A 19,161-nucleotide genomic window follows, 5' to 3' on the forward strand; every position below is an offset into this window, starting at 1 on the left:
AACAACAACACAGGATGCACGTTATGCTTTATTAACAGGGTAGTTCAGTAATGACGAACTTAATACAAGAGTAAACTTGAATGCCAATATCTTAGAAAATAATGCACATGTTTAAACTGGATGATGAAAATAAAGCAAATTAAATAAAGTGTATTTTGACAGGTTGTTAGCGACATTCAAATTTAGGCACTGAAAAGTAAAAAAAACATTCAGACAAAAATAAATACGCAGGTACAATTTCATATCAGCTATCCTAAATATGCAAAAAATGAAGTGCAACAGGTAAGACTGAAGAGTACAGGAACCTCGTGAGACTTTAACAGGCTCTGGTTTGATTCCGACCACCAGTAAAAGACATGACTTTACATTCCCTCCGTGCACCAACATCCAAAAGAATTCGGTACAACAATCAACTTCACTTCATCATTCAGATTTCTGTAGCAGGCTGCACAAAAACATCCATCCTCCTCTCTCTTTTTAGTAGGCATGCACCAATATTTGCAGGGGGGACATATTGTTGTAGGCCAGCATTGAAGTTAGCATCCATAGCTAACTTCAATGCTGTTGGTGCATCCATAGCTTTTATAGCCTCTAACACAAGTGAAGGGTCCCTCATGTGTCCGCTGTGCAACATGTGTAACTTTTACCATCACAAATAAGGTATAAAATTATCTGTAATAACATTTATTACGTCAAAGGTTCATACATAAGAGGCTACCCAGAAAAAGGCATAATATTCGTATATTGTGGAAAAAGGTGCGATATGTTTGCAGGTTTGGTAAGACTGCTAGGTGTTAGACAAAGCCCTGGTTTGAAGCCATACTAGTTACAGTGCTACTATACAGTGCGTCTGTCGAGCTTCAATTAAAGAGAAATACAACACTGGTATAAAAAACACTACTAAGGAATATAATATCCGTTTTCACCATTGGACCAATTTCTTTGAAGGGGTCCAAGTTCCTGTCTTAATCTTCATGCTGTCGTCATTCCATTTAATAATCCCACTCCTCCTCTTCTTGTTATTTTCCGTTCCCTCATTAGAGAAACTAAAATGTTCCATATGCCCAGCATTAGTATAGTGTGTTATTGTCCATAATGCCCATGAAATAGTGAAATATCTGCAGAGATTGTCTTTTAGCAAGACAGCAGCTTTTTTTCTGGGATCCTCATTCATACAACAGGTCACTAAAACCTCACTTACTGCATCCCATCTCCTCAGGCATGTTAAAGCCATTTTGAGAAACACACTTGTTTGCTTTCTTGCCGACAGGAATATCAATCTTTTACCAGAGATAGCTATCAGTACGTTAGCTTGCTTAGCTAAAGACAGGGGTAAACAACTAGCCTGAGCTAAAGCTAGCGAATTACGTTTTCAGTAAGTCCGTCCGAAGCCTGTACTGAAGACATCAATGACTGCTATATTCAAACACGTTCTCTACCTCAATGACTCAGTGACTTTTGCACAGTTGTAGGAAAGGGTATATTCATCACAATTGTAAATAAAGTGTCCTGTCTGTTTTACAGTTAGCATCCCTTTCTTATCTGATCTCCTATGGCATGTTCAAGGAGCTTAACACTTTAAGAAATACGCTTACTTTCTTTCTTGCCGACAAAGACAGCTAGCAGTCCGTTAGCTAGCTTAGCTAAGGGTGAAGTAGCCTAGCTCCGTCCAAAGCTAACACAATCTGCGTCTGAAATGGTATCTGGTTAAAGATACACCAAGCAGCTTTAGTTTGTCCATCTTTTAATTTGTTCTCATTTCGCTCGATGAGAATTAGTGTTGCTGCTTTTCTGCTAAATGTACCCTCTTCTGGCTACTTTAATTGGGTAACTGTATGGATCTATTGTTTGGATACTTCTAAAACCAACTAAACTCTAGTTTCTTAAGATTACCAACTCCTAGTCTGCGCATACAAACACACACGAGTCAGGCTAACAGGTTTCCATTTTCCATGCTAAGCTAGGCTAAATGGCTGTAGCTTCATATTAGCTGTAAAGACATGAGAGGGATACCAATCTCTTCATCCGGATTAAATCTATTCCTCAAAATCTCTATATTAAAGGTCGAGGCACAACAATCGAGAGCAGTAAGGTCACAGAGAGAAAGGTGCAAGAGAAGCGATGCTATCATCGACAAAGGCTCATTTAAATGTGTGTATGGTAATATAAGAGGAGCATTATTAGAGTTAGTTCTTGAGACAAACCGCACAGTGGCCTGAGAGGATCTTCCTTACTGCAGTTACACAGATGTTAGTAGAGTCCATTATAATAAACCTAAATGATAAAGTTCATGTTAGTATTAGATTGACATTTTATCCGAGATGCACATTTCTAAGCTTTGACATTTAGTGCACTTGTGAGGCTCTAGAGAGGCTTATTAGAGAGTATTGTGTTAGTGGTCTCTGCCTAAAGTAGCAAAGCCGGTAAATATTTAGTAGGAACGCTGAATTAAAGAACATGAGGGTGACCTAGAGCTCGGCAACATATCTGAGTTTTATCGGGAATCACAAGACTAACGAGTGACTTTCGACTCTCGTTAAAACAAGTCACTAAACCTAAGTGACGAGCAGTTGAGGAACAACGCGAGAGTAACGACTGACACGCAAATCAGACTAACGTGCTAACGAATATCAATCAATCAATCAATCAATCAATCAATATCGTCAATCACGTTTCCCGTCTTTCCTGAAGTCTTACAGCAGGCATCCCTTTATTACCCGATACAATATTGAGGTTAAAAATATTGTGATACTATTGCCCAGCTCCAGGGTGAACGTAATGTTCATTACATGCTAATCAGATTCTCGTGAAGGCTTCTCAGCTCTGGATGAAATTGCGTACTTTTGTTTGACCTCTAAGTGAACGCAAGTTTAGCAGTTTAAGGGTCTTTTTACAAACACTGAAATAGCACTTTATCTTTAGAGCTGTGTTTTAAACCACTACTGTTTACTAGATTTGCCAGATTTGCCAGACTTGCTAGCCTTAGCAACTTTGGTAGCTTTGATGTCCATCTTGGTCTTCTGGATCCGGGAGAAGATCTCTTTGAAAAGCGCTTTGTACTCGGGCGTGTTCTGTCCCAGCCGTTTGTCCACCGCGTCCACCTGCTTGCTGATGCTCTCAATGGCCTCGGGGGTGGAGGGCGACTGGGTCGGGCTGGGAGGCGGCGCCGGGGTGGGGCCCATAGCGCAGTCTTTCATGGACGGGTCCCTGGAGACGGGTCGTGAAGTCTGGACGCCGGCGTGACACAGACTCTCCTCGTGGCGCCGACACTTCCCCAACAGCTCCTCGTATTTCTCTAGGAGGGCGTGGTACTGCTCGTCCACCTCCCGCAGGATGGACATGCCTCTCTTCCGCACACTGTTGGCGTGGAGGGCGTAGCTTCCTCTCCGCCGCCCGGACGCGTCACGAGCCACGATGGCATTGAGCGCCGTGTCGCTGCAGCTTTTCCTGACAGGGCTGGACTCCGGGAGAGCTTCCCCGCCTACACCTCCCCCGCCTTCGGTCACCTCCCGGACGCCACCTCCCGTCTCGCTGACCTCCACCTCCAGGAAGGTGTCGGTCTCTGGGGTGCTGTTGAGGACGGTTTGCGTGAGCGTGGTGCCGTCGTCTTCGCTGCTCAGCAGGAAAGTCCGAGCACGACGCAGCTGCTGCAGCTCCTGGAGCTCCACCTCCAGCTCCCGGACCCTCGCCTGGCAGCTCTCAGCATCCTGAAAGCAGAAGGGAACTGACATTAGACCCGACATTACTTTAGATATGACAGTTATAACGATATGATAAAAGGTCACTTTATTTGTGGGGCATGGGAGCCAAACCCTCCGTACCTGCACGCGTGTCTGCAGGCGGGAAAACTCCCCCAGCAGGACGTTGCACTCCCGCTCCACCCCCTCCCTGCGGCCCCTCTCGGTCCGGGCCGCCGCTCGTAGCGCCGACACCGCCTCCCGCAGATGCTGGTTCTCCTCTTCGAACGGAGGACGCTTTGCATCCACCGTGAAGCTCTCCGCCCGGCCCACCACGAACTCATCCTCATACCTGAGGGACAAATACAGAGTTATGAAACCCTCTGAAGCCAGCTATCGGTAGCAAACAAGCTAGCTAGGGAAGGTTAGGATTAAATGCAGACTTCAATCCGAGATCGACTGCACGGTAAAGCTTCTGTTATGTTATTTGTCCGTTTCGGTGTCAAATCCTTGTTGACTTTGCAAATGGAGCTCCTGAGATGCGAGGAACATTTTTAAAGTTAAAGTATTAATGTTTTTCCCCGTAATGGTTTTTGCAGACTGTGGGAGATCAGTACCCGGGTGCAGTGCAGAGCTCCCGGAGGCAGGGGAAGGAGTGGATGGTTTTACGACGCTCCCTTTTCTCCCTACGGACTCGGAGCTGCTCCATGGAGCGAAGCTGCTCCACCTGTCCGGAGAGCGTCTCCACCTGCGTCTGCAGAGCATCGATGGTCCCTGTCAACCTGGGGAAAAAGAATTAAAGGGTGATCAGCAGCAATGGAACAAACAGTGCAAGCAAAAAGCACCAGAAACCTTTTGAGTGCAACAAGTAAATGACACAGTAATGGACTTAAAAGATGTGCAGGGCTTTTATTGTGAAAGGTCTGAAAGGAAGAAGTGGATCTGGTGAGGATGTTGATCAGTGCTCAGAATAATTGACCCCGTTTGGTGTCATGTATATTAATATGAACGGGACCACAACACGGTTGCCTTTAAGTGTTAATAAAGATAATAACTAGATACTGTAGAAAATGAAAGGGAAACTGTGTTTTTGTTCATTAGGGAAATAGAAAAAAGTACTATTCTGTCCAGATTCCATCAAATTTGACAATTCTCAGGACCTAATACCACTGCTGCTAAAGCTTCACACAGATCCTTTAAATCCCCGTTACCGACCTCTCTATCTTCTGCTGAGAGTTCTTGCTGTCGATCACCAGAGACAGGTTGGTACGTTCGAGTTCCCGGGCCGTCCCGTCCAGCTGCTCGTAAACTTTGGCGTGTTGTTCGTTCATATCCCGGAGAACGTCCAGCTGCTTGGAGAGGTACTGCAGGACACAAGGAGACAGATATATTTCTATGCTGGTCCCTGAAGGCAGCATCTCCCTGGTTCAGTGGTTTCTTCATGTGATTTAGGATTATTGCAGAAAATAATCTGTGTGTTTATGATGTTTACACGTTTGGTTTAGCAGGATAATCTCCAGATATTAACACCTCTTTATGATTTATGAAGTAAAAAGCTAATGCTAGGCTATAAAGGAACTACAGCACGGTCACATGACTTCACCTCACCACCGCTAAGCTAAAGGAGGCTAATGTTGGGCTATAAAGGAACTACAGCACGGTCACATGACTTCACCTCTCCACCGCTAAGCTAAAGGAGGCTAATGTTGGGCTATAAAGGAACTACAGCACGGTCACATGACTTCACGTCTCCAACGCTAAGCTAAAGGAGGCTAATGTTGGGCTATAAAGGAACTACAACACGGTCACATGACTTCACGTCTCCAACGCTAAGCTAAAGGAGGCTAATGTTGGGCTATAAAGGAACTACAGCACGGTCACATGACTTCAGGTCACCACCGCTAAGCTAAAGGAGGCTAATGTTGGGCTATAAAGGAACTACAGCACGGTCACATGACTTCACGTCTCCAACGCTAAGCTAAAGGAGGCTAATGTTGGGCTATAAAGGAACTACAACACGGTCACATGACTTCACGTCTCCACCGCTAAGCTAAAGGAGGCTAATGTTGGGCTATAAAGGAACTACAACACGGTCACATGACTTCACGTCTCCAACGCTAAGCTAAAGGAGGCTAATGTTGGGCTATAAAGGAACTACAGCACGGTCACATGACTTCACCTCACCACTGCTAAGCTAAAGGAGGCTAATGTTGGGCTATAAAGGAACTACAGCACGGTCACATGACTTCAGGTCACCACCGCTAAGCTAAAGGAGGCTAATGTTGGGCTATAAAGGAACTACAGCACGGTCACATGACTTCACGTCTCCACCGCTAAGCTAAAGGAGGCTAATGTGGGGCTCTGGTTTCAGACAAAGGGTGAAAACAGGCAGTGTGAGAAAACTTTAGATTTTTGAACATTAGAGCACAGAAACATGTCACAGTAGTATAATAATATAATAAATAATACGGCGTCTCCTCTGTACCTCGATCTCCTGGACCTGCTCCTCGTTGGTGATGTACATCTGCTGCAGGGAATCCTCCAGCTCTTTGTTTCGCTCCAGCAGGGTCTTCCCCAGCTCCGCCGCCAAGTGGAGGTCTGCAGAACACAGAGAGATTCACAAACAGGTGACCAAATAAGTGGAGAGTAGGGCTGCACGATTCTGAAAACTGGTTTTGCAACTGGTTTTCTTTCTGCAAAAATGAAATACATGACATTTTTACCAGATAATGACAAAGTACCCAACATTCATAAGTACATTTACTCAAGTACTGTACTTAAATACACATTCGAGGTACTTCATCTTAACATATTGGAAGCCAATCGTAGTACTTTGACCGCCCTTTGTTTATTTTAGAGATTTATTTACTAGTTGCTTTATAAACTCAGATTTTGACACATAATACAGATGAAGAACTTTGGATATATGATTATTTGGTAAAGATTAAACTCTCCAACATTACATTCAAGAATCTGAAACCATGAGTGACAATTATTCACAGTTTCTTAAATATGAAGATTAAAAAATGTATTTCTTGATTTTTTTTTTTCTGCACAACTGAGTTTTTTTTACCCCTAATAATAATAATGCTTTTCATTTGTATACCACACTACCAAAAACAACAACATCTCAAGGTGCTTCACAAGTCAATGTCATTATGAACATGATCTAAAAATAAAAAGCAGGATGTACAAAACACCAATAAAGATATACTAATCAAGAGTAGAAGTATGCAATATATTTCATGTTTAACAGCAGCACTGGCTTGTCCCTGAAGGCACCACACTGGCCTGCTTTTATTTGCAGTCTCTCGTATCGCCTCCAAAACACGCTGAGTCACCTTCTGTATTCTGGTCTGGGTCGGCGGAACGTTTACGACCTCTCAGAGAAAGAGGAATACTACAGCGGAGAGATCCTCTTTATCAAAACAATACCACATTTTGATATTTGAGTTTTAAATCTGGAGGCCTTGGTGTTTTTTCAGGGAGTACTAGTATTTGAAATGCAGTACTTTATGTAGTAGGCCTTCTAGGTTTTTAATGTATAACTGTACTTGTTTTTTTGGTGTAGTATTGGTATGTTAAAGGCATTAGTTGAGTGAGCTTTGTGACGGAAAAGGAGAAGTGAAAAAGTGACAGTGGAAGAGAGGCAGACTGCTAATCAATACGAGTGTTAGCAAAACAGCTAAGCAGATCAATACTGGCCGCTCACAGGATGAAGCTAATCACATCATGAGTGACACACACACTTCCTGCATGCTGCTGCAGCCGGGTCAACAGCGCTCTAAATGTTCTCAATGCAACTGCTGGACATTTTGTGCACATCCAAGTTAACGGTCGGATCTCTTCTGCAGACAGGGGTGTTTTTGTAGGTGCATTTCTCCCGTGGGGTTCACAGGAATGCGGAGAACTGCCTCCTGTCCTGAGCTGCAGACTTCTTAAATGAGAAGCCTCTCTGAATTATCCGTGGAACAGTAGCTTTTCTGCACATTAACTGTAGCAATTAAGCACTACTATAGCTTTTGGGGGTTTTCCCTCTCCTGTATATACAGTAGGTGTTTGGTCTGCAAAGGCTATCATCCCTGTGTTCCATCCAGAGGGAGTTTCTCTCCAACAGCTTAGCAATAAGACAAGCAACCAGGTCCAATACCCTCCTCTAATGTAAGCACCCTTATCATTCCTCCATGTTTTCCCTGCATAATCTGCCTCTAGCAGAACAGCTGGTTTGTGCCCGTCCACTCGGGTCAGACTGCATTCATCCTGCAGAACAACGAGCAGTGTAACACAATGACAGACAAGTCTCTCTTTCAGGGATTGGTGGCATCCTGAAATGTCGCGGGTCAAAGCGTCAGCACTTCTGACATCATCCGTCTGACACAACGCTCATCCCGAGCTTCCTGTTGGGTTACAGTTACCTTGAAGGGCTTTTATTGTGAAAAGCTATGCCTTCTGATATGTTTACATGTTAACATTCAGATACAGAGAATAATAATCCCCTCATCAAATGTTGTTGTTTTTCCAGAATCATTTCAATGCACACAGAAAATCCTCACATTTGAGAAGCTGGGACCATAAATATTCAGCATTTAAAAGCATCCTTTTTCCTGGATAATAGAGTCTTACTGCAGGCCTGGAAACATGGCCGGACATTGTGTGTGAGGCTGCAGTTTGACATGCTTTCAATGCTTTGTTTTCAAGATACAAACAAGCAAAACATCCTCTAATGTTTGTGTGATTGAACTGTAAGGTGAGCAGCTGACAGCTTTTATTGTGAAAAACCAGGTCCATCCCAATGTTTGTGTTAACATTTGGATATTCTCTATTCAATTTATTTAGAAAAACCAGCCCCTTCAGATGCTTCCTGTTTGGTTACACTTATTCCTCCCTTGAGTTTTTTTTTTAACGTTCTTGTCCTGTTTCCTGTTAAGATAATTACGTTTCAGGACTTTTATTTTGAAAAACGTGGTAAATCCATATTTTTGTCCAAACATTCAGATACTTCTATTTTATTTTGGCAAGATAACACAGTTTTCAGCCTCTAGATATGTATATATATAAACATTTCCTGCTTTTCTATAATATTGAGGTTAATATCTTATACCTAATATATAGAAATGTGTTGTGACAAGAAACAATATCTATACATACACACTATGTCCAGGTGCAACACATGGTATCTGTATTATGAAAAGGTAACACCTCATATAAACCCATACTGGAAAGCACCAAGCAGTCTTAAAATAGTTTGTGTTCTAAAATCATTTCGCAGCACCATGATGCAAACAGGAAATCCTGACGTTTGAGAAGCTGGAACCAGAAAGAGCATCATTATTTTAGGATTGACTGCAGGCGTGCACACCCTGAGAGATGCTGACAGCAGCTCAGGCCTGCTGGCTCTCCTGGCTTTGTTATCACTACCTCCTCTAGCGCCGTGGGTCCGCACTGAATCTGAGGAGTACAGAGGTTTGCGTTGACCTGAAAGACCGCTTTGTGGAGCAGCTGACAGTGGGGGGGGGGGGGGGTGGATGCTGCGGGATGATGATGCTGTGTCATTTATAAGAACGGTCTGTGGTCTTCTTACCCTGCTCCAGGTCCTGCTGGTCGTACCATGGCTCTTCCTCTTCGGTCACAAACTCCTCCATGATTCCCGTGTTTAGCATGCGGGGGAAATCCTGCCGAAACAGGCCGCTCTGCGCGAACAATGGAGCGGATCCTGCAGCGGGCAGAGACCGCTCCTCCAGCTGCTGTGTTGTGGCTCTACGTGTTTCCTCTTTCCTTATCCCCGCCCCCTCGCCGCCCGACTCCGGCACATCCCGGTGGCTAAACCCACTGCCACGTCGATAGGCTGCTATGTGTTTTTACTTTATTCAAAAATTGCTCGAATAACTCAGAAAAAGGCACCCAAACATCTGTGTTCATTCAGAGGTGCACGCGGTATTCAGATGCTTTACCTGAGTTAAAGTACCAACACTTTATGTCAAAATACTTACAGTAACATTCCAGATTCAAAGGCTTTATGTCATATGCACAGCACAGTTTAGATATGGCAACGAAGAACTGCAGTCCCAGGCTCCTCCAACAATGCAGCAGAAATATATATATATGGGCTGCACATTTGTAAACCCAACTAAACACTTGAAAATCAGGTAATTGGAGGGAATTCATATGGAAAAATACCATTAGATTTTTACCACTCTAAAAATGTAAACACTCCAGGCCTCCACATCTGCTGGGACTGCCCAGCGATCTGAACCTACTGGATGGAAGTGTTAGAAAGATTAAGTCAATATTGGGTTTGAGATTAAACATGGTTTCTGTTCAATGTATCCTGGGAACATCTACAATTCATTTTTGCAATAAGTATGTGATTAATATAATGTTGGCAGCCAGTAAGCAAGCCTTAACAAGAAGGGGGCTAACCGAAGAACCCCCAGCAAGGGGCGTGGCACGCCTATGCACCAGCAACCAATGGGAGAAGAGTATACCAAGAGGGTATAGAACATGCTGCATAGAGCTCCTGCGGTCACGTGACTTTTGGTTGGGAGCCACCATTTTGGCAGTCAACATGACCACCGGTGCCAGTGTTTTCTTACCGAGCGAGTATACTTCTCATTTTAATTCAAGTGAAATTCGGCTTTATAGTACAAAATTAGAGAGATTAAATATAAGCGACCCATATAATTCACCCGGTGTGCTTTTCAAGAGCATAACCTCCTGCTCTGAAGACGATGTACCCGACTTGCGCTACGCAGACATCCACAGCTATCTTGTAAGCTTTCCATCAGTGTACTCAGGAGACTCCCTCAGAGCGTACAAAAGCTTGGAGGCTTACAAATGGTGTCAGTCCGGCTTCGTAAACAACATTCAACTGTGGAGTCTTACATCCAAAAACTTCGGCATCATCACTGCAAGGGTAAGTATTAAATTATTCCAGTTTGATAGGCAGTGTCACGTTAGCATTGTTTGTTTATTAGCTTGGCTAGCTACGGAAGTGTCACGTTAGCATGTTTTTTAGCTTGGATAGCTACTGCAGTGCATCTGTAACTTGCTAGTTTGTATTTTTGATCGTACTCAACCAAAGTGGCTGGCGTTTTTTACCTTTATTTATCTGTTTTGGAATTTCATATAGGTTAATCACTCCCAAAGGCTTAATGAAAGTCAACTAAAGCCATGGGTGGTGGTGAGGAACGACGGTGTTGTGCTGGGAGCCCACTGCAACTGCACAGCGGGACTCGGGGAGAGCTGCTCTCATGTGTCAGCTGTTCTCTTCAGTCTGTGGGGAAAAAACAACGCAAGGCACGAGGAGATCAGCTGCACATCCAAAAAATGCAAGTGGGCCTCTCCCAGTGAGGATGCTGCGAAGAATGTGGAGTACCTGCAGGGCAAGGACATCATATTCAACCATACTCAACAAAATAAAAAGGGGAATTCCACCAAGGGAGGAATGTGAATCCTTAAAGAGGCTAGAGATCTTGTATTCTCTATGTCAGCAGGATCTAACTGTGTTTTTCCACGAGTAAATGCTGGAATTTTTAATTCAGCCTGACACCTTTCAACAGACTCTTTCACCAGAAACCCCCTGTCTGCCAAAACAACATCCCCTGGGAGAATATTAGGTAAAAAAGTACTGTGTTCTGTAATGAACTTATCACTGGTGCGACCTCCCCATCCAGTAGAAATGAAACAAATTGAACCTTGAGGGCAAATGGCAATTAAATATTTCATGGTGTGATGTGATTTGTATCTTGAGTAACACTGCGCACTGGGTCGCAATCTACTTGGTTTCTCTAGAAATATTTCAAAGCAATCAATGATACAAACAGTCTTCTCGTAGTCACCATTTCTAAATACATATGGAAGAGATGTTCTTAAAGATTCTCTTTCAGGCCACACCACTAGGCTTGGCACCAGTCTACAATACATCAAATTAACACAGTTTTTGAAGTGCCTGGAGACAGTAGTTGGGTCGATGCCAAAATAAAAACCCAAAAAGTCAAATGTTAAGTTCATTCGAAGCTTCATCAAAGTCAACATGTATTGTTGAAAACATGTTATTGATGATTTAACTTTGAGAAATGGAGCCAGATATTGAAAAATGGTCATGAGACATGCATAGGTTGCCAGCCCAGTGAGGACATTCACCTTTTTATCATTGTTATTTAAACTAATCTCTGTCAGGGTCTTCCTATTAATCTTTTCCCTTAACAACACATTTTCAGCCCTTAGAGCTTGGCATTCTTGCTCAAGACTCTGGATGCGGGTACAGCAGGTTTCAGAGGTGCATGGTGGTGTTACTGGTTCAGGCTGGACAGGATCATCGGCTGAGTCTTCCAACGGATCTGTGATGGGGGGCTCCTTCAAAGGCTCTGTGATATGGTCTTCTGGGGCTGCATCAGTTGATGTCCTGATGAAAACACAGAAGCAGCAAAATAAGCTTTCATGCATACAATACTGATGGCAGTTTGACATGTTTACATGTTTACAGTTTGACATGTTTAATGGAAATCATATGATATTAGCCTTCATTAAATGACTGGTGTGACGTTATTGTTTATAACCATATCACGGCAGTTAACTATTTGAAATAAAATAATCTGAATAACACACCGATCACAAGTAGACCCAACATGTAATCAGACAGGAGTTTGATCTACCCACCTTTGACGGATGGCTTCTGCAGATATCTTTGCCTGCTCTACTTTGTGCAGTTTAGCCTTCTGCCTTCTGTTAAAAACCTCCAGTCTCGTTTTATGTCTCCTCTTCTCTGGAGATGGAAGGTAATCGAAAATTGAGGGGATAAAATCCGGACTCAACGGATTATCACTCTTTCTCCCTACAAAATAAGAAGGAATATTTCAACACGGGTTTGTTTACCACTAGCTTGCTACAAGCTAACTGGCTAGGCTGCGCCAGAGCCACACTTGTTGAGTTAAAAAGGGACATCACAGTGTCCGTTAGCTATAATAACTGGGTGCTACTTCTTAAATTAAACTAATTAAATTTAATTAAACTGACCAGAAACTTTTTGTAGCATTGTACTGTATTCCTTCACCCACCTGATATGAAGTGATCACTGCATAAGCGAAAGCCAACGGCCGGGGGGTCCCATCTTTCAGTCTTTTTCTGAAGGCTCCTGGCTCTTTTAATCGCTCCAATCCACTTCTCCCTCCTCTCCGCGTCTTTAGGAATGCGATAATACGATACACCTTTCTTTTTCCCACGCCTATTTGTGCAACCTGGTGCACAGCAGTTATCCACCATCCTTGACAGTCTGCCAGTGCCTGTCAATTTACTGCCGCGATGACTGCCAAAATGGCTGCCCCTGTCGTATCTCGTCACGTGACCAGCATATATGACATCATCTGCAGGAGCTCTATACCAGAGCACGAGGCTTTGTTCTGTGGATCTGAGAGACAGAAGAACTACTGAAATGTGGATCAGTGAAACAGGGAGGGACCTCGGCAGAGTTCATATAAATAAACGCTGTTAACTTGACGGGAAGCTTCCTGGATTCTTTTGGCTACTCCTTTCTCAAATGAAACAACCCGACAGGACTCAGACATACCGCCAGTATTTCAATGAAAACGTCAGTTAGAATTATTAGGAAAAAAATAAACGAAGCGACAGAAACCCGCATGCAGGATCTGAAAGACCGAACGAGTCCTCCATATGTTTATGTATTATTCATAATTAGTAGATTTAATATCTATGTTCACCTGAGATAGCGAGGCAAGCGGGTGAAGGTGCTCACGCTGTCTCTCTGGCAGGCCATGTCAGCTCTGATAGAATGCCTGACGAGCTGGTCAATAAGTCTATCTGTAACGTAGTTGAACAGTTTACCGCAAAGTCCTGCTGAAATAGGATGACTACGCCATCTACTGTCACCAGGGACGGGTTGAGTATTAGGGCGATTTGGGCGGCGCACTACCAACGGTAGCAGTCTAATCAGTGTTCTAGACGTCATTGCCGATCAGACTAAAGTCGTGCTTCACCTGGTCCCGCCCCTTTAGGGGCAGTTTCAGTCAGGTTGAAAATCGCCCCAGTGGTCTCTCGTAGTCTCTCATGTAAAATGAAGTCAATGCAGTCTCTAAGGGTTCTGGGAGGGTTTACACTTACGCAGCTTCTTCAATCAAGTCACTTACTACTCTCAAGAGGGCTGGTGTTCAGTGCAACTCCATCATGTCTTTGAAAGAAGTTCCTTTTAGTCGGAGTGCAAATCCAGATAAATTGACATTAAAACAAGGACCTCCAAGAGCAGATGTAACCATTCAACAAGTTTCTACGCTCATCCGGTCTACATGTGCTTTGTGGAGTTGGAGAAGGCGTATGACCGGGTTCCCAGGGAGATACTGTGGGAGGTGCTGCAGGAGTATGGGGTGAGGGGGTCTCTACTCAGGGCCATCCAATCTCTGTACTCTCAAAGCGAGAGCTGTGTCCGGGTCCTCGGCAGCACGTCGGACCGATTTCCGGTGAGGGTTGGCCTCCGCCAGGGCTGCGCTTTGTCACCAATCCTGTTTGTGATATTCAGGGACAGGATTTTGAGGCGTAGTCATGGGGGAGGGGGTCTGCAGTTTGGTGGGCTAAGGATTGCACCACTGCTGTTTGCAGATGATGTGGTCCTAATGGCTTCATCGGTCTGTGACCTTCAGCACTCACTGGATCGGTTCGCGGCCGAGTGTGAAGCGGCTGGGATGAGGAACAGCACCTCCAAATCTGAGGCCATGGTTCTCAGCAGGAAACCGATGGACTGTCCACTCCAGGTAGGGAATGAGGCCTTACCCCAAGTGAAGGAGTTCAAGTATCTCGGGGTCTTGTTCTCGAGTGAGGGAACAATGGAGCGTGAGATGGGCCGGAGAATCGGAGCAGCGGGAGCGGTACTGCAGTCGCTTTACCGCACCGTTGTGAGGAAAAGAGAGCTGAGCCAGAAGGCAAAGCTCTCTGTCTACCGGGCCATCTTTGTTCCTACCCTCACCTATGGTCATGAAGGATGGGTCAGGACCGAAAGAACGAGGACGCGGATACAAGCGGCCAAAATGGGATTTCTCCGCAGGGTGGCTGGCATCTCCCTTAGGGATAAGGTGAGAAGTTCAGTCAATAAGTACTTGATATGCTGCCTCTGTCTTTATGTTGTTTCTGAACATGTCTTTTGGCCTGTTTAGCTGTTTTACGTCATTGGATTCATGAAAATAATGAATATAATAATAAGTAGAATCATTTATTGGACCCACACCATTTCTGCTTCTAGAGGCTCCTGGAGGCAGCTTTCCTCCACAGCTTTCCACCGGTACCTTCTGGAGCGAGAGGGGACATATTTCTGTGAGCCATCTAGTGACACAAGAGGGGTCTGTGTCTGAGTTCATCATCTAACAACACATTGATATGGTCTTGCTTAATGTACCTATTGAATGGGTCACCTTAACCATTATCAGAAAAAAATTGCCCCCCTGAGATTTTTTTCAGGACCCGCGTCTGGTGTACACACACGTAGAATAAGAATAACAAACGTCCAGCAGGGGCTCAGTCAGTAGGGGCTTGGACTGGGAATTGTAGGGTTGCCGGTTCAAGTCCCAGAAAAGACTTCAAATATGGAAAGTGGACCCAGTTCACCTCCTAGGCCCTGCTGTGGTGCCCTTGAGCAAGGCACCGGACACCTCCAATCCCCCTCCCCATTGCTCCCCGGGCGCTGCACAATAGCTGCCCACTGCTCCTAGTACTAGGATGGGTTAAATGCAGAGGACACATTTCACTGTGTGTGCTCTGCTGTGTGTATGTGACAATAAAGAGGGTTTCATCCTCCCATTCTATCCAACACACATAACCAACACATATGTGTGTGTTAAATCTGCATCCTGTATTAACCAAGCATGGAAAGGCTCTTCCAGATGCATCCACTTTCAACCGTCTCTCCGTCTGGAACTAGCTGTTAGTATTCTAGCAGCTAACTTGAATTATTATTTCAATAAGCTATAAATGTTACAACTATTGTTCATATGGATCAATGTCAAGGTTAAAAGCAACAGAATAATAGAGAATATTTTAGATGTAAAAGCTGTGGTTAAACACGGCCCCCGGTTATGGGCTGTATAGCTGAGGGGCGGTTAATACTTCACTGGTGGTTAAAAGCTAATGCTGCTATGCTACATTTAGCAAGAGTTTGTTATCCTCCATAATTATTGGATTGACGCTCATTTTACTAAGTGTTATTATTTTCATCATTAATGTTTTAAGTGGACATGTTTCAGATCAGCTTAACTGCAGGAGTCTCCAGTAAAACAGCTCGATATGCTGGAGACTACACTGGTGGACAGATGGGGACACCCCCAGACTCCTTTTCCTTTAAGAAAAGGCCGTCTCCACAGCGACTGAAGACAAAAAAAGAGGCCCTGCATGGCACAGCTGGTCTTTAGCAACCAAGAGGAGGGGGGGGGGGGGGGAGAGAATGAGTGTACAGACATGGGGGAGGAGAGAGGGAGTTGGAGAAAGTGAACTCGCTGCAGGAGGAGCAGATCCACGGAGAGAATCGGCTGCTGATCTTCAGTAAAGAGTCACATTACCTTCTACAACACCTCCAGATGAACGAGGAGAGGGGGGGGGGGGACAGTGTGGACACAGTGACGCTCACACTCCCGAGGTAAGTCTGTTTTTCACTTGAGGAGTTAGACGCTGTTTAGCACGCACATTCAACACAGACGAGCACCCAGAAGTCGGTGTAGAGAAGCTCTCTGTAAACCTGGTGTGGGTCTGCAGGACAGAGACCAGGACCTGGGGGGGGGGCAGAGCTTCTGCAGACTAACTCTGACAGGCGCTTCAAAACACGCTGAATGCAGCCACAGTTTGAGGAGGAGCACAGCTGCTGCGATGACAGTCTCCATGTTGAAATGCCAGTCTGAAATAATCTGCAAGTTTATAATTAAACCGAATACACACACACACACACACACACACACACACACACACACACACACACACACACACACACACACACACACAGACACACACACACACACACACACACACACACACACACACACACACACACACCCTTTACATGGATATTACACTATAATCCAGAATATGATACATAAATAAATGTACTTGAGTAAAGTAAAGTACTCAGATCTTGTGCTTGAGTAAAGTAGAAGTACTCAGATCTTGTTCTTGAGTAAAAGTAGAAGTACTCAGGTCTTGTTCTTGAGTAAAAGTAGAAGTACTCAGATCTTGTACTTGAGTAAAGTAGAAGTACTCAGATCTTGTTCTTGAGTAAAAGTAGAAGTACTCAGGTCTTGTTCTTGAGTAAAGTAGAAGTACTCAGATCTTGTACTTGAGTAAAGTAGAAGTACTCAGGTCTTGTACTTGAGTAAAAGTAGAAGTACTCAGATGTTATACTTGAGTAAAGTAGAAGTACTCAGATGTTATACTTGAGTAAAGTAGAAGTACTCAGGTCTTGTTCTTGAGTAAAAGTAGAAGTACTCAGATGTTATACTTGAGTAAAGTAGAAGTACTCAGGTCTTATACTTGAGTAAAAGTAGAAGTACTCAGGTCTTGTTCTTGAGTAAAGTAGAAGTACTCAGATCTTGTACTTGAGTAAAAGTAGAAGTACTCAGATCTTGTACTTGAGTAAAGTAGAAGTACTCAGATCTTGTTCTTGAGTAAAGTAGAAGTACTCAGATCTTGTACTTGAGTAAAAGTAGAAGTACTCAGATCTTATACTTGAGTAAAGTAGAAGTACTCAGATCTTGTACTTGAGTAAAGTAGAAGTACTCAGGTCTTGTACTTGAGTAAAGTAGAAGTACTCAGGTCTTGTACTTGAGTAAAGTAGAAGTACTCAGATCTTGTACTTGAGTAAAGTAGAAGTACTCAGATCTTGTACTTGAGTAAAGTAGAAGTACTCAGGTCTTGTTCTTGAGTAAAGTAGAAGTACTCAGGTCTTGTACTTGAGTAAAGTAGAAGTACTCAGGTCTTGTACTTGAGTAAAGTAGAAGTACTCAGATCTTGTACTTGAGTAAAGTAGAAGTACTCAGATCTTATACTTGAGTAAAGTAGAAGTACTCAGATCTTGTACTTGAGTAAAGTAGAAGTACTCAGATCTTATACTTGAGTAAAAGTAGAAGTACTCAGATCTTGTACTTGAGTAAAGTAGAAGTACTCAGGTCTTGTACTTGAGTAAAGTAGAAGTACTCAGATCTTGTACTTGAGTAAAAGTAGAAGTACTCAGATCTTGTACTTGAGTAAAGTAGAAGTACTCAGGTCTTGTACTTGAGTAAAGTAGAAGTACTCAGATCTTGTACTTGAGTAAAGTAGAAGTACTCAGGTCTTGTACTTGAGTAAAGTAGAAGTACTCAGGTCTTGTACTTGAGTAAAGTAGAAGTACTCAGGTCTTGTACTTGAGTAAAGTAGAAGTACTCAGGTCTTGTACTTGAGTAAAGTAGAAGTACTCAGGATCTTGTACTTGAGTAAAGTAGAAGTACTCAGGTCTTGTACTTGAGTAAAGTAGAAGTACTCAGGTCTTGTACTTGAGTAAAGTAGAAGTACTCAGGTCTTGTACTTGAGTAAAGTAGAAGTACTCAGATCTTGTACTTGAGTAAAGTAGAAGTACTCAGGTCTTGTACTTGAGTAAAGTAGAAGTACCAGAGTGTAGGAATACTCTGTCACAGTGAAAGTATTCTAAATGTTCCTCCAGTGAAAGTAGAAAGTACTCTCCTCTAAATGTACTTAAAGTAGCGACAGTAAAAGTACTCATTGTCTGATTGGTCCATTTCAGAATAATATCTCTGATATGTTTTATAATGATTGATCATTAAAGTGTTCTCAGAGCTGGTAAAGGTGCAGCTGTTTGAATGGCTTTGTATACTGCAGGGTAGCTGCTGGATTTACTGCAGGTGAACTACAGTCTGATTTAAGGAGATCATATTTACCATCATTCATCCTAATCTGCCTAGCAACTACAGGGAATACACATATAGTGGAGTAAAAGTATACCATCTACCTCTGAATTGTAGTGGAGTTGAAGTACAAGTACCTCAAAATTGTACTTAAGGCAGTACTTGAGTGAATGTACTTGGTTACTTCCCATAATAAGTGGGTACAGACTGTATTTAGGGCACATGCTCACAGGCTTCAGGGGTAATTATAGGGTGGAGGAATCAAACTGCTGGGTGGAGCTGAGGATGAGAATAACTTTCAGAGACGTTTGGATTCACTGCACTCCTGTTTCTCTCAGGTGAAGCTGTGTTTCTCTTCTCATCATGGAGGTGAAAGAGGAGGTGATGGATATTCTTCACAAGGTGTGGATTAAACTGCAGAGCCTCCCTCAGTCCAGTCACCTGGAGCTGGGAGCTTTCTCCGTGCTCATCCTGTTCGTCGGTGAGGTTTTACTTCTGATGTTTCTCTGAGCTGCATCCAATAAAGTTTACAGCACTCAAATATTCAAAGGTTTTAATGCCATATGCACGGCTGACGGAGTGTTGGCAGTGAAAATCCGTAC

At 43.7% G+C, this 19,161-nt stretch overlaps 1 protein-coding gene and 1 long non-coding RNA gene across 2 annotated transcripts; both read right to left on the minus strand.

The window, feature by feature from the left end:
* Nucleotides 1–10: 10 nt before the first annotated feature.
* On the minus strand, nt 11–9,427 carry LOC134871409 (cerebellar degeneration-related protein 2-like). The gene is made up of 6 exons (XM_063894190.1): nt 9,259–9,427; nt 6,163–6,275; nt 4,893–5,041; nt 4,295–4,459; nt 3,822–4,029; nt 11–3,707 (listed from the first exon to the last, which is right to left on the minus strand). The coding sequence occupies exons 1-6, from the start codon at nt 9,335–9,337 to the stop codon at nt 2,940–2,942; spliced, it is 1,482 nt and encodes a 493-aa protein (XP_063750260.1). The 5' UTR covers nt 9,338–9,427; the 3' UTR covers nt 11–2,939.
* A 1,702-nt stretch (nt 9,428–11,129) lies between these two features.
* LOC134870409 (uncharacterized) lies at nt 11,130–13,044 on the minus strand. Its single transcript, XR_010166557.1, has 3 exons — nt 12,734–13,044; nt 12,336–12,510; nt 11,130–12,081 (listed from the first exon to the last, which is right to left on the minus strand). It is a non-coding gene; the product is annotated as an uncharacterized LOC134870409 (long non-coding RNA).
* Nucleotides 13,045–19,161: the final 6,117 nt, after the last annotated feature.

The sequence above is a fragment of the Eleginops maclovinus genome, chromosome 10 (genome assembly GCF_036324505.1).
Source record: "Eleginops maclovinus isolate JMC-PN-2008 ecotype Puerto Natales chromosome 10, JC_Emac_rtc_rv5, whole genome shotgun sequence".
Classification (NCBI taxonomy): domain Eukaryota; kingdom Metazoa; phylum Chordata; class Actinopteri; order Perciformes; family Eleginopidae; genus Eleginops; species Eleginops maclovinus.

Excerpts from the sequence above, each read along its gene's own strand:
- LOC134871409 (XM_063894190.1), bottom strand. The coding sequence starts at position 9,337 with ATGCTAAACACGGGAATCATGGAGGAGTTTGTGACCGAAGAGGAAGAG. Across the intron at positions 5,042-6,162 it reads AGCAGGTCCAGGAGATCGAG|TACCTCTCCAAGCAGCTGGA; the intron begins GTACAGAGGAGA and ends TGTGTCCTGCAG. Across the intron at positions 4,030-4,294 it reads GAGCTCTGCACTGCACCCGG|GTATGAGGATGAGTTCGTGG; the intron begins GTACTGATCTCC and ends TTTGTCCCTCAG.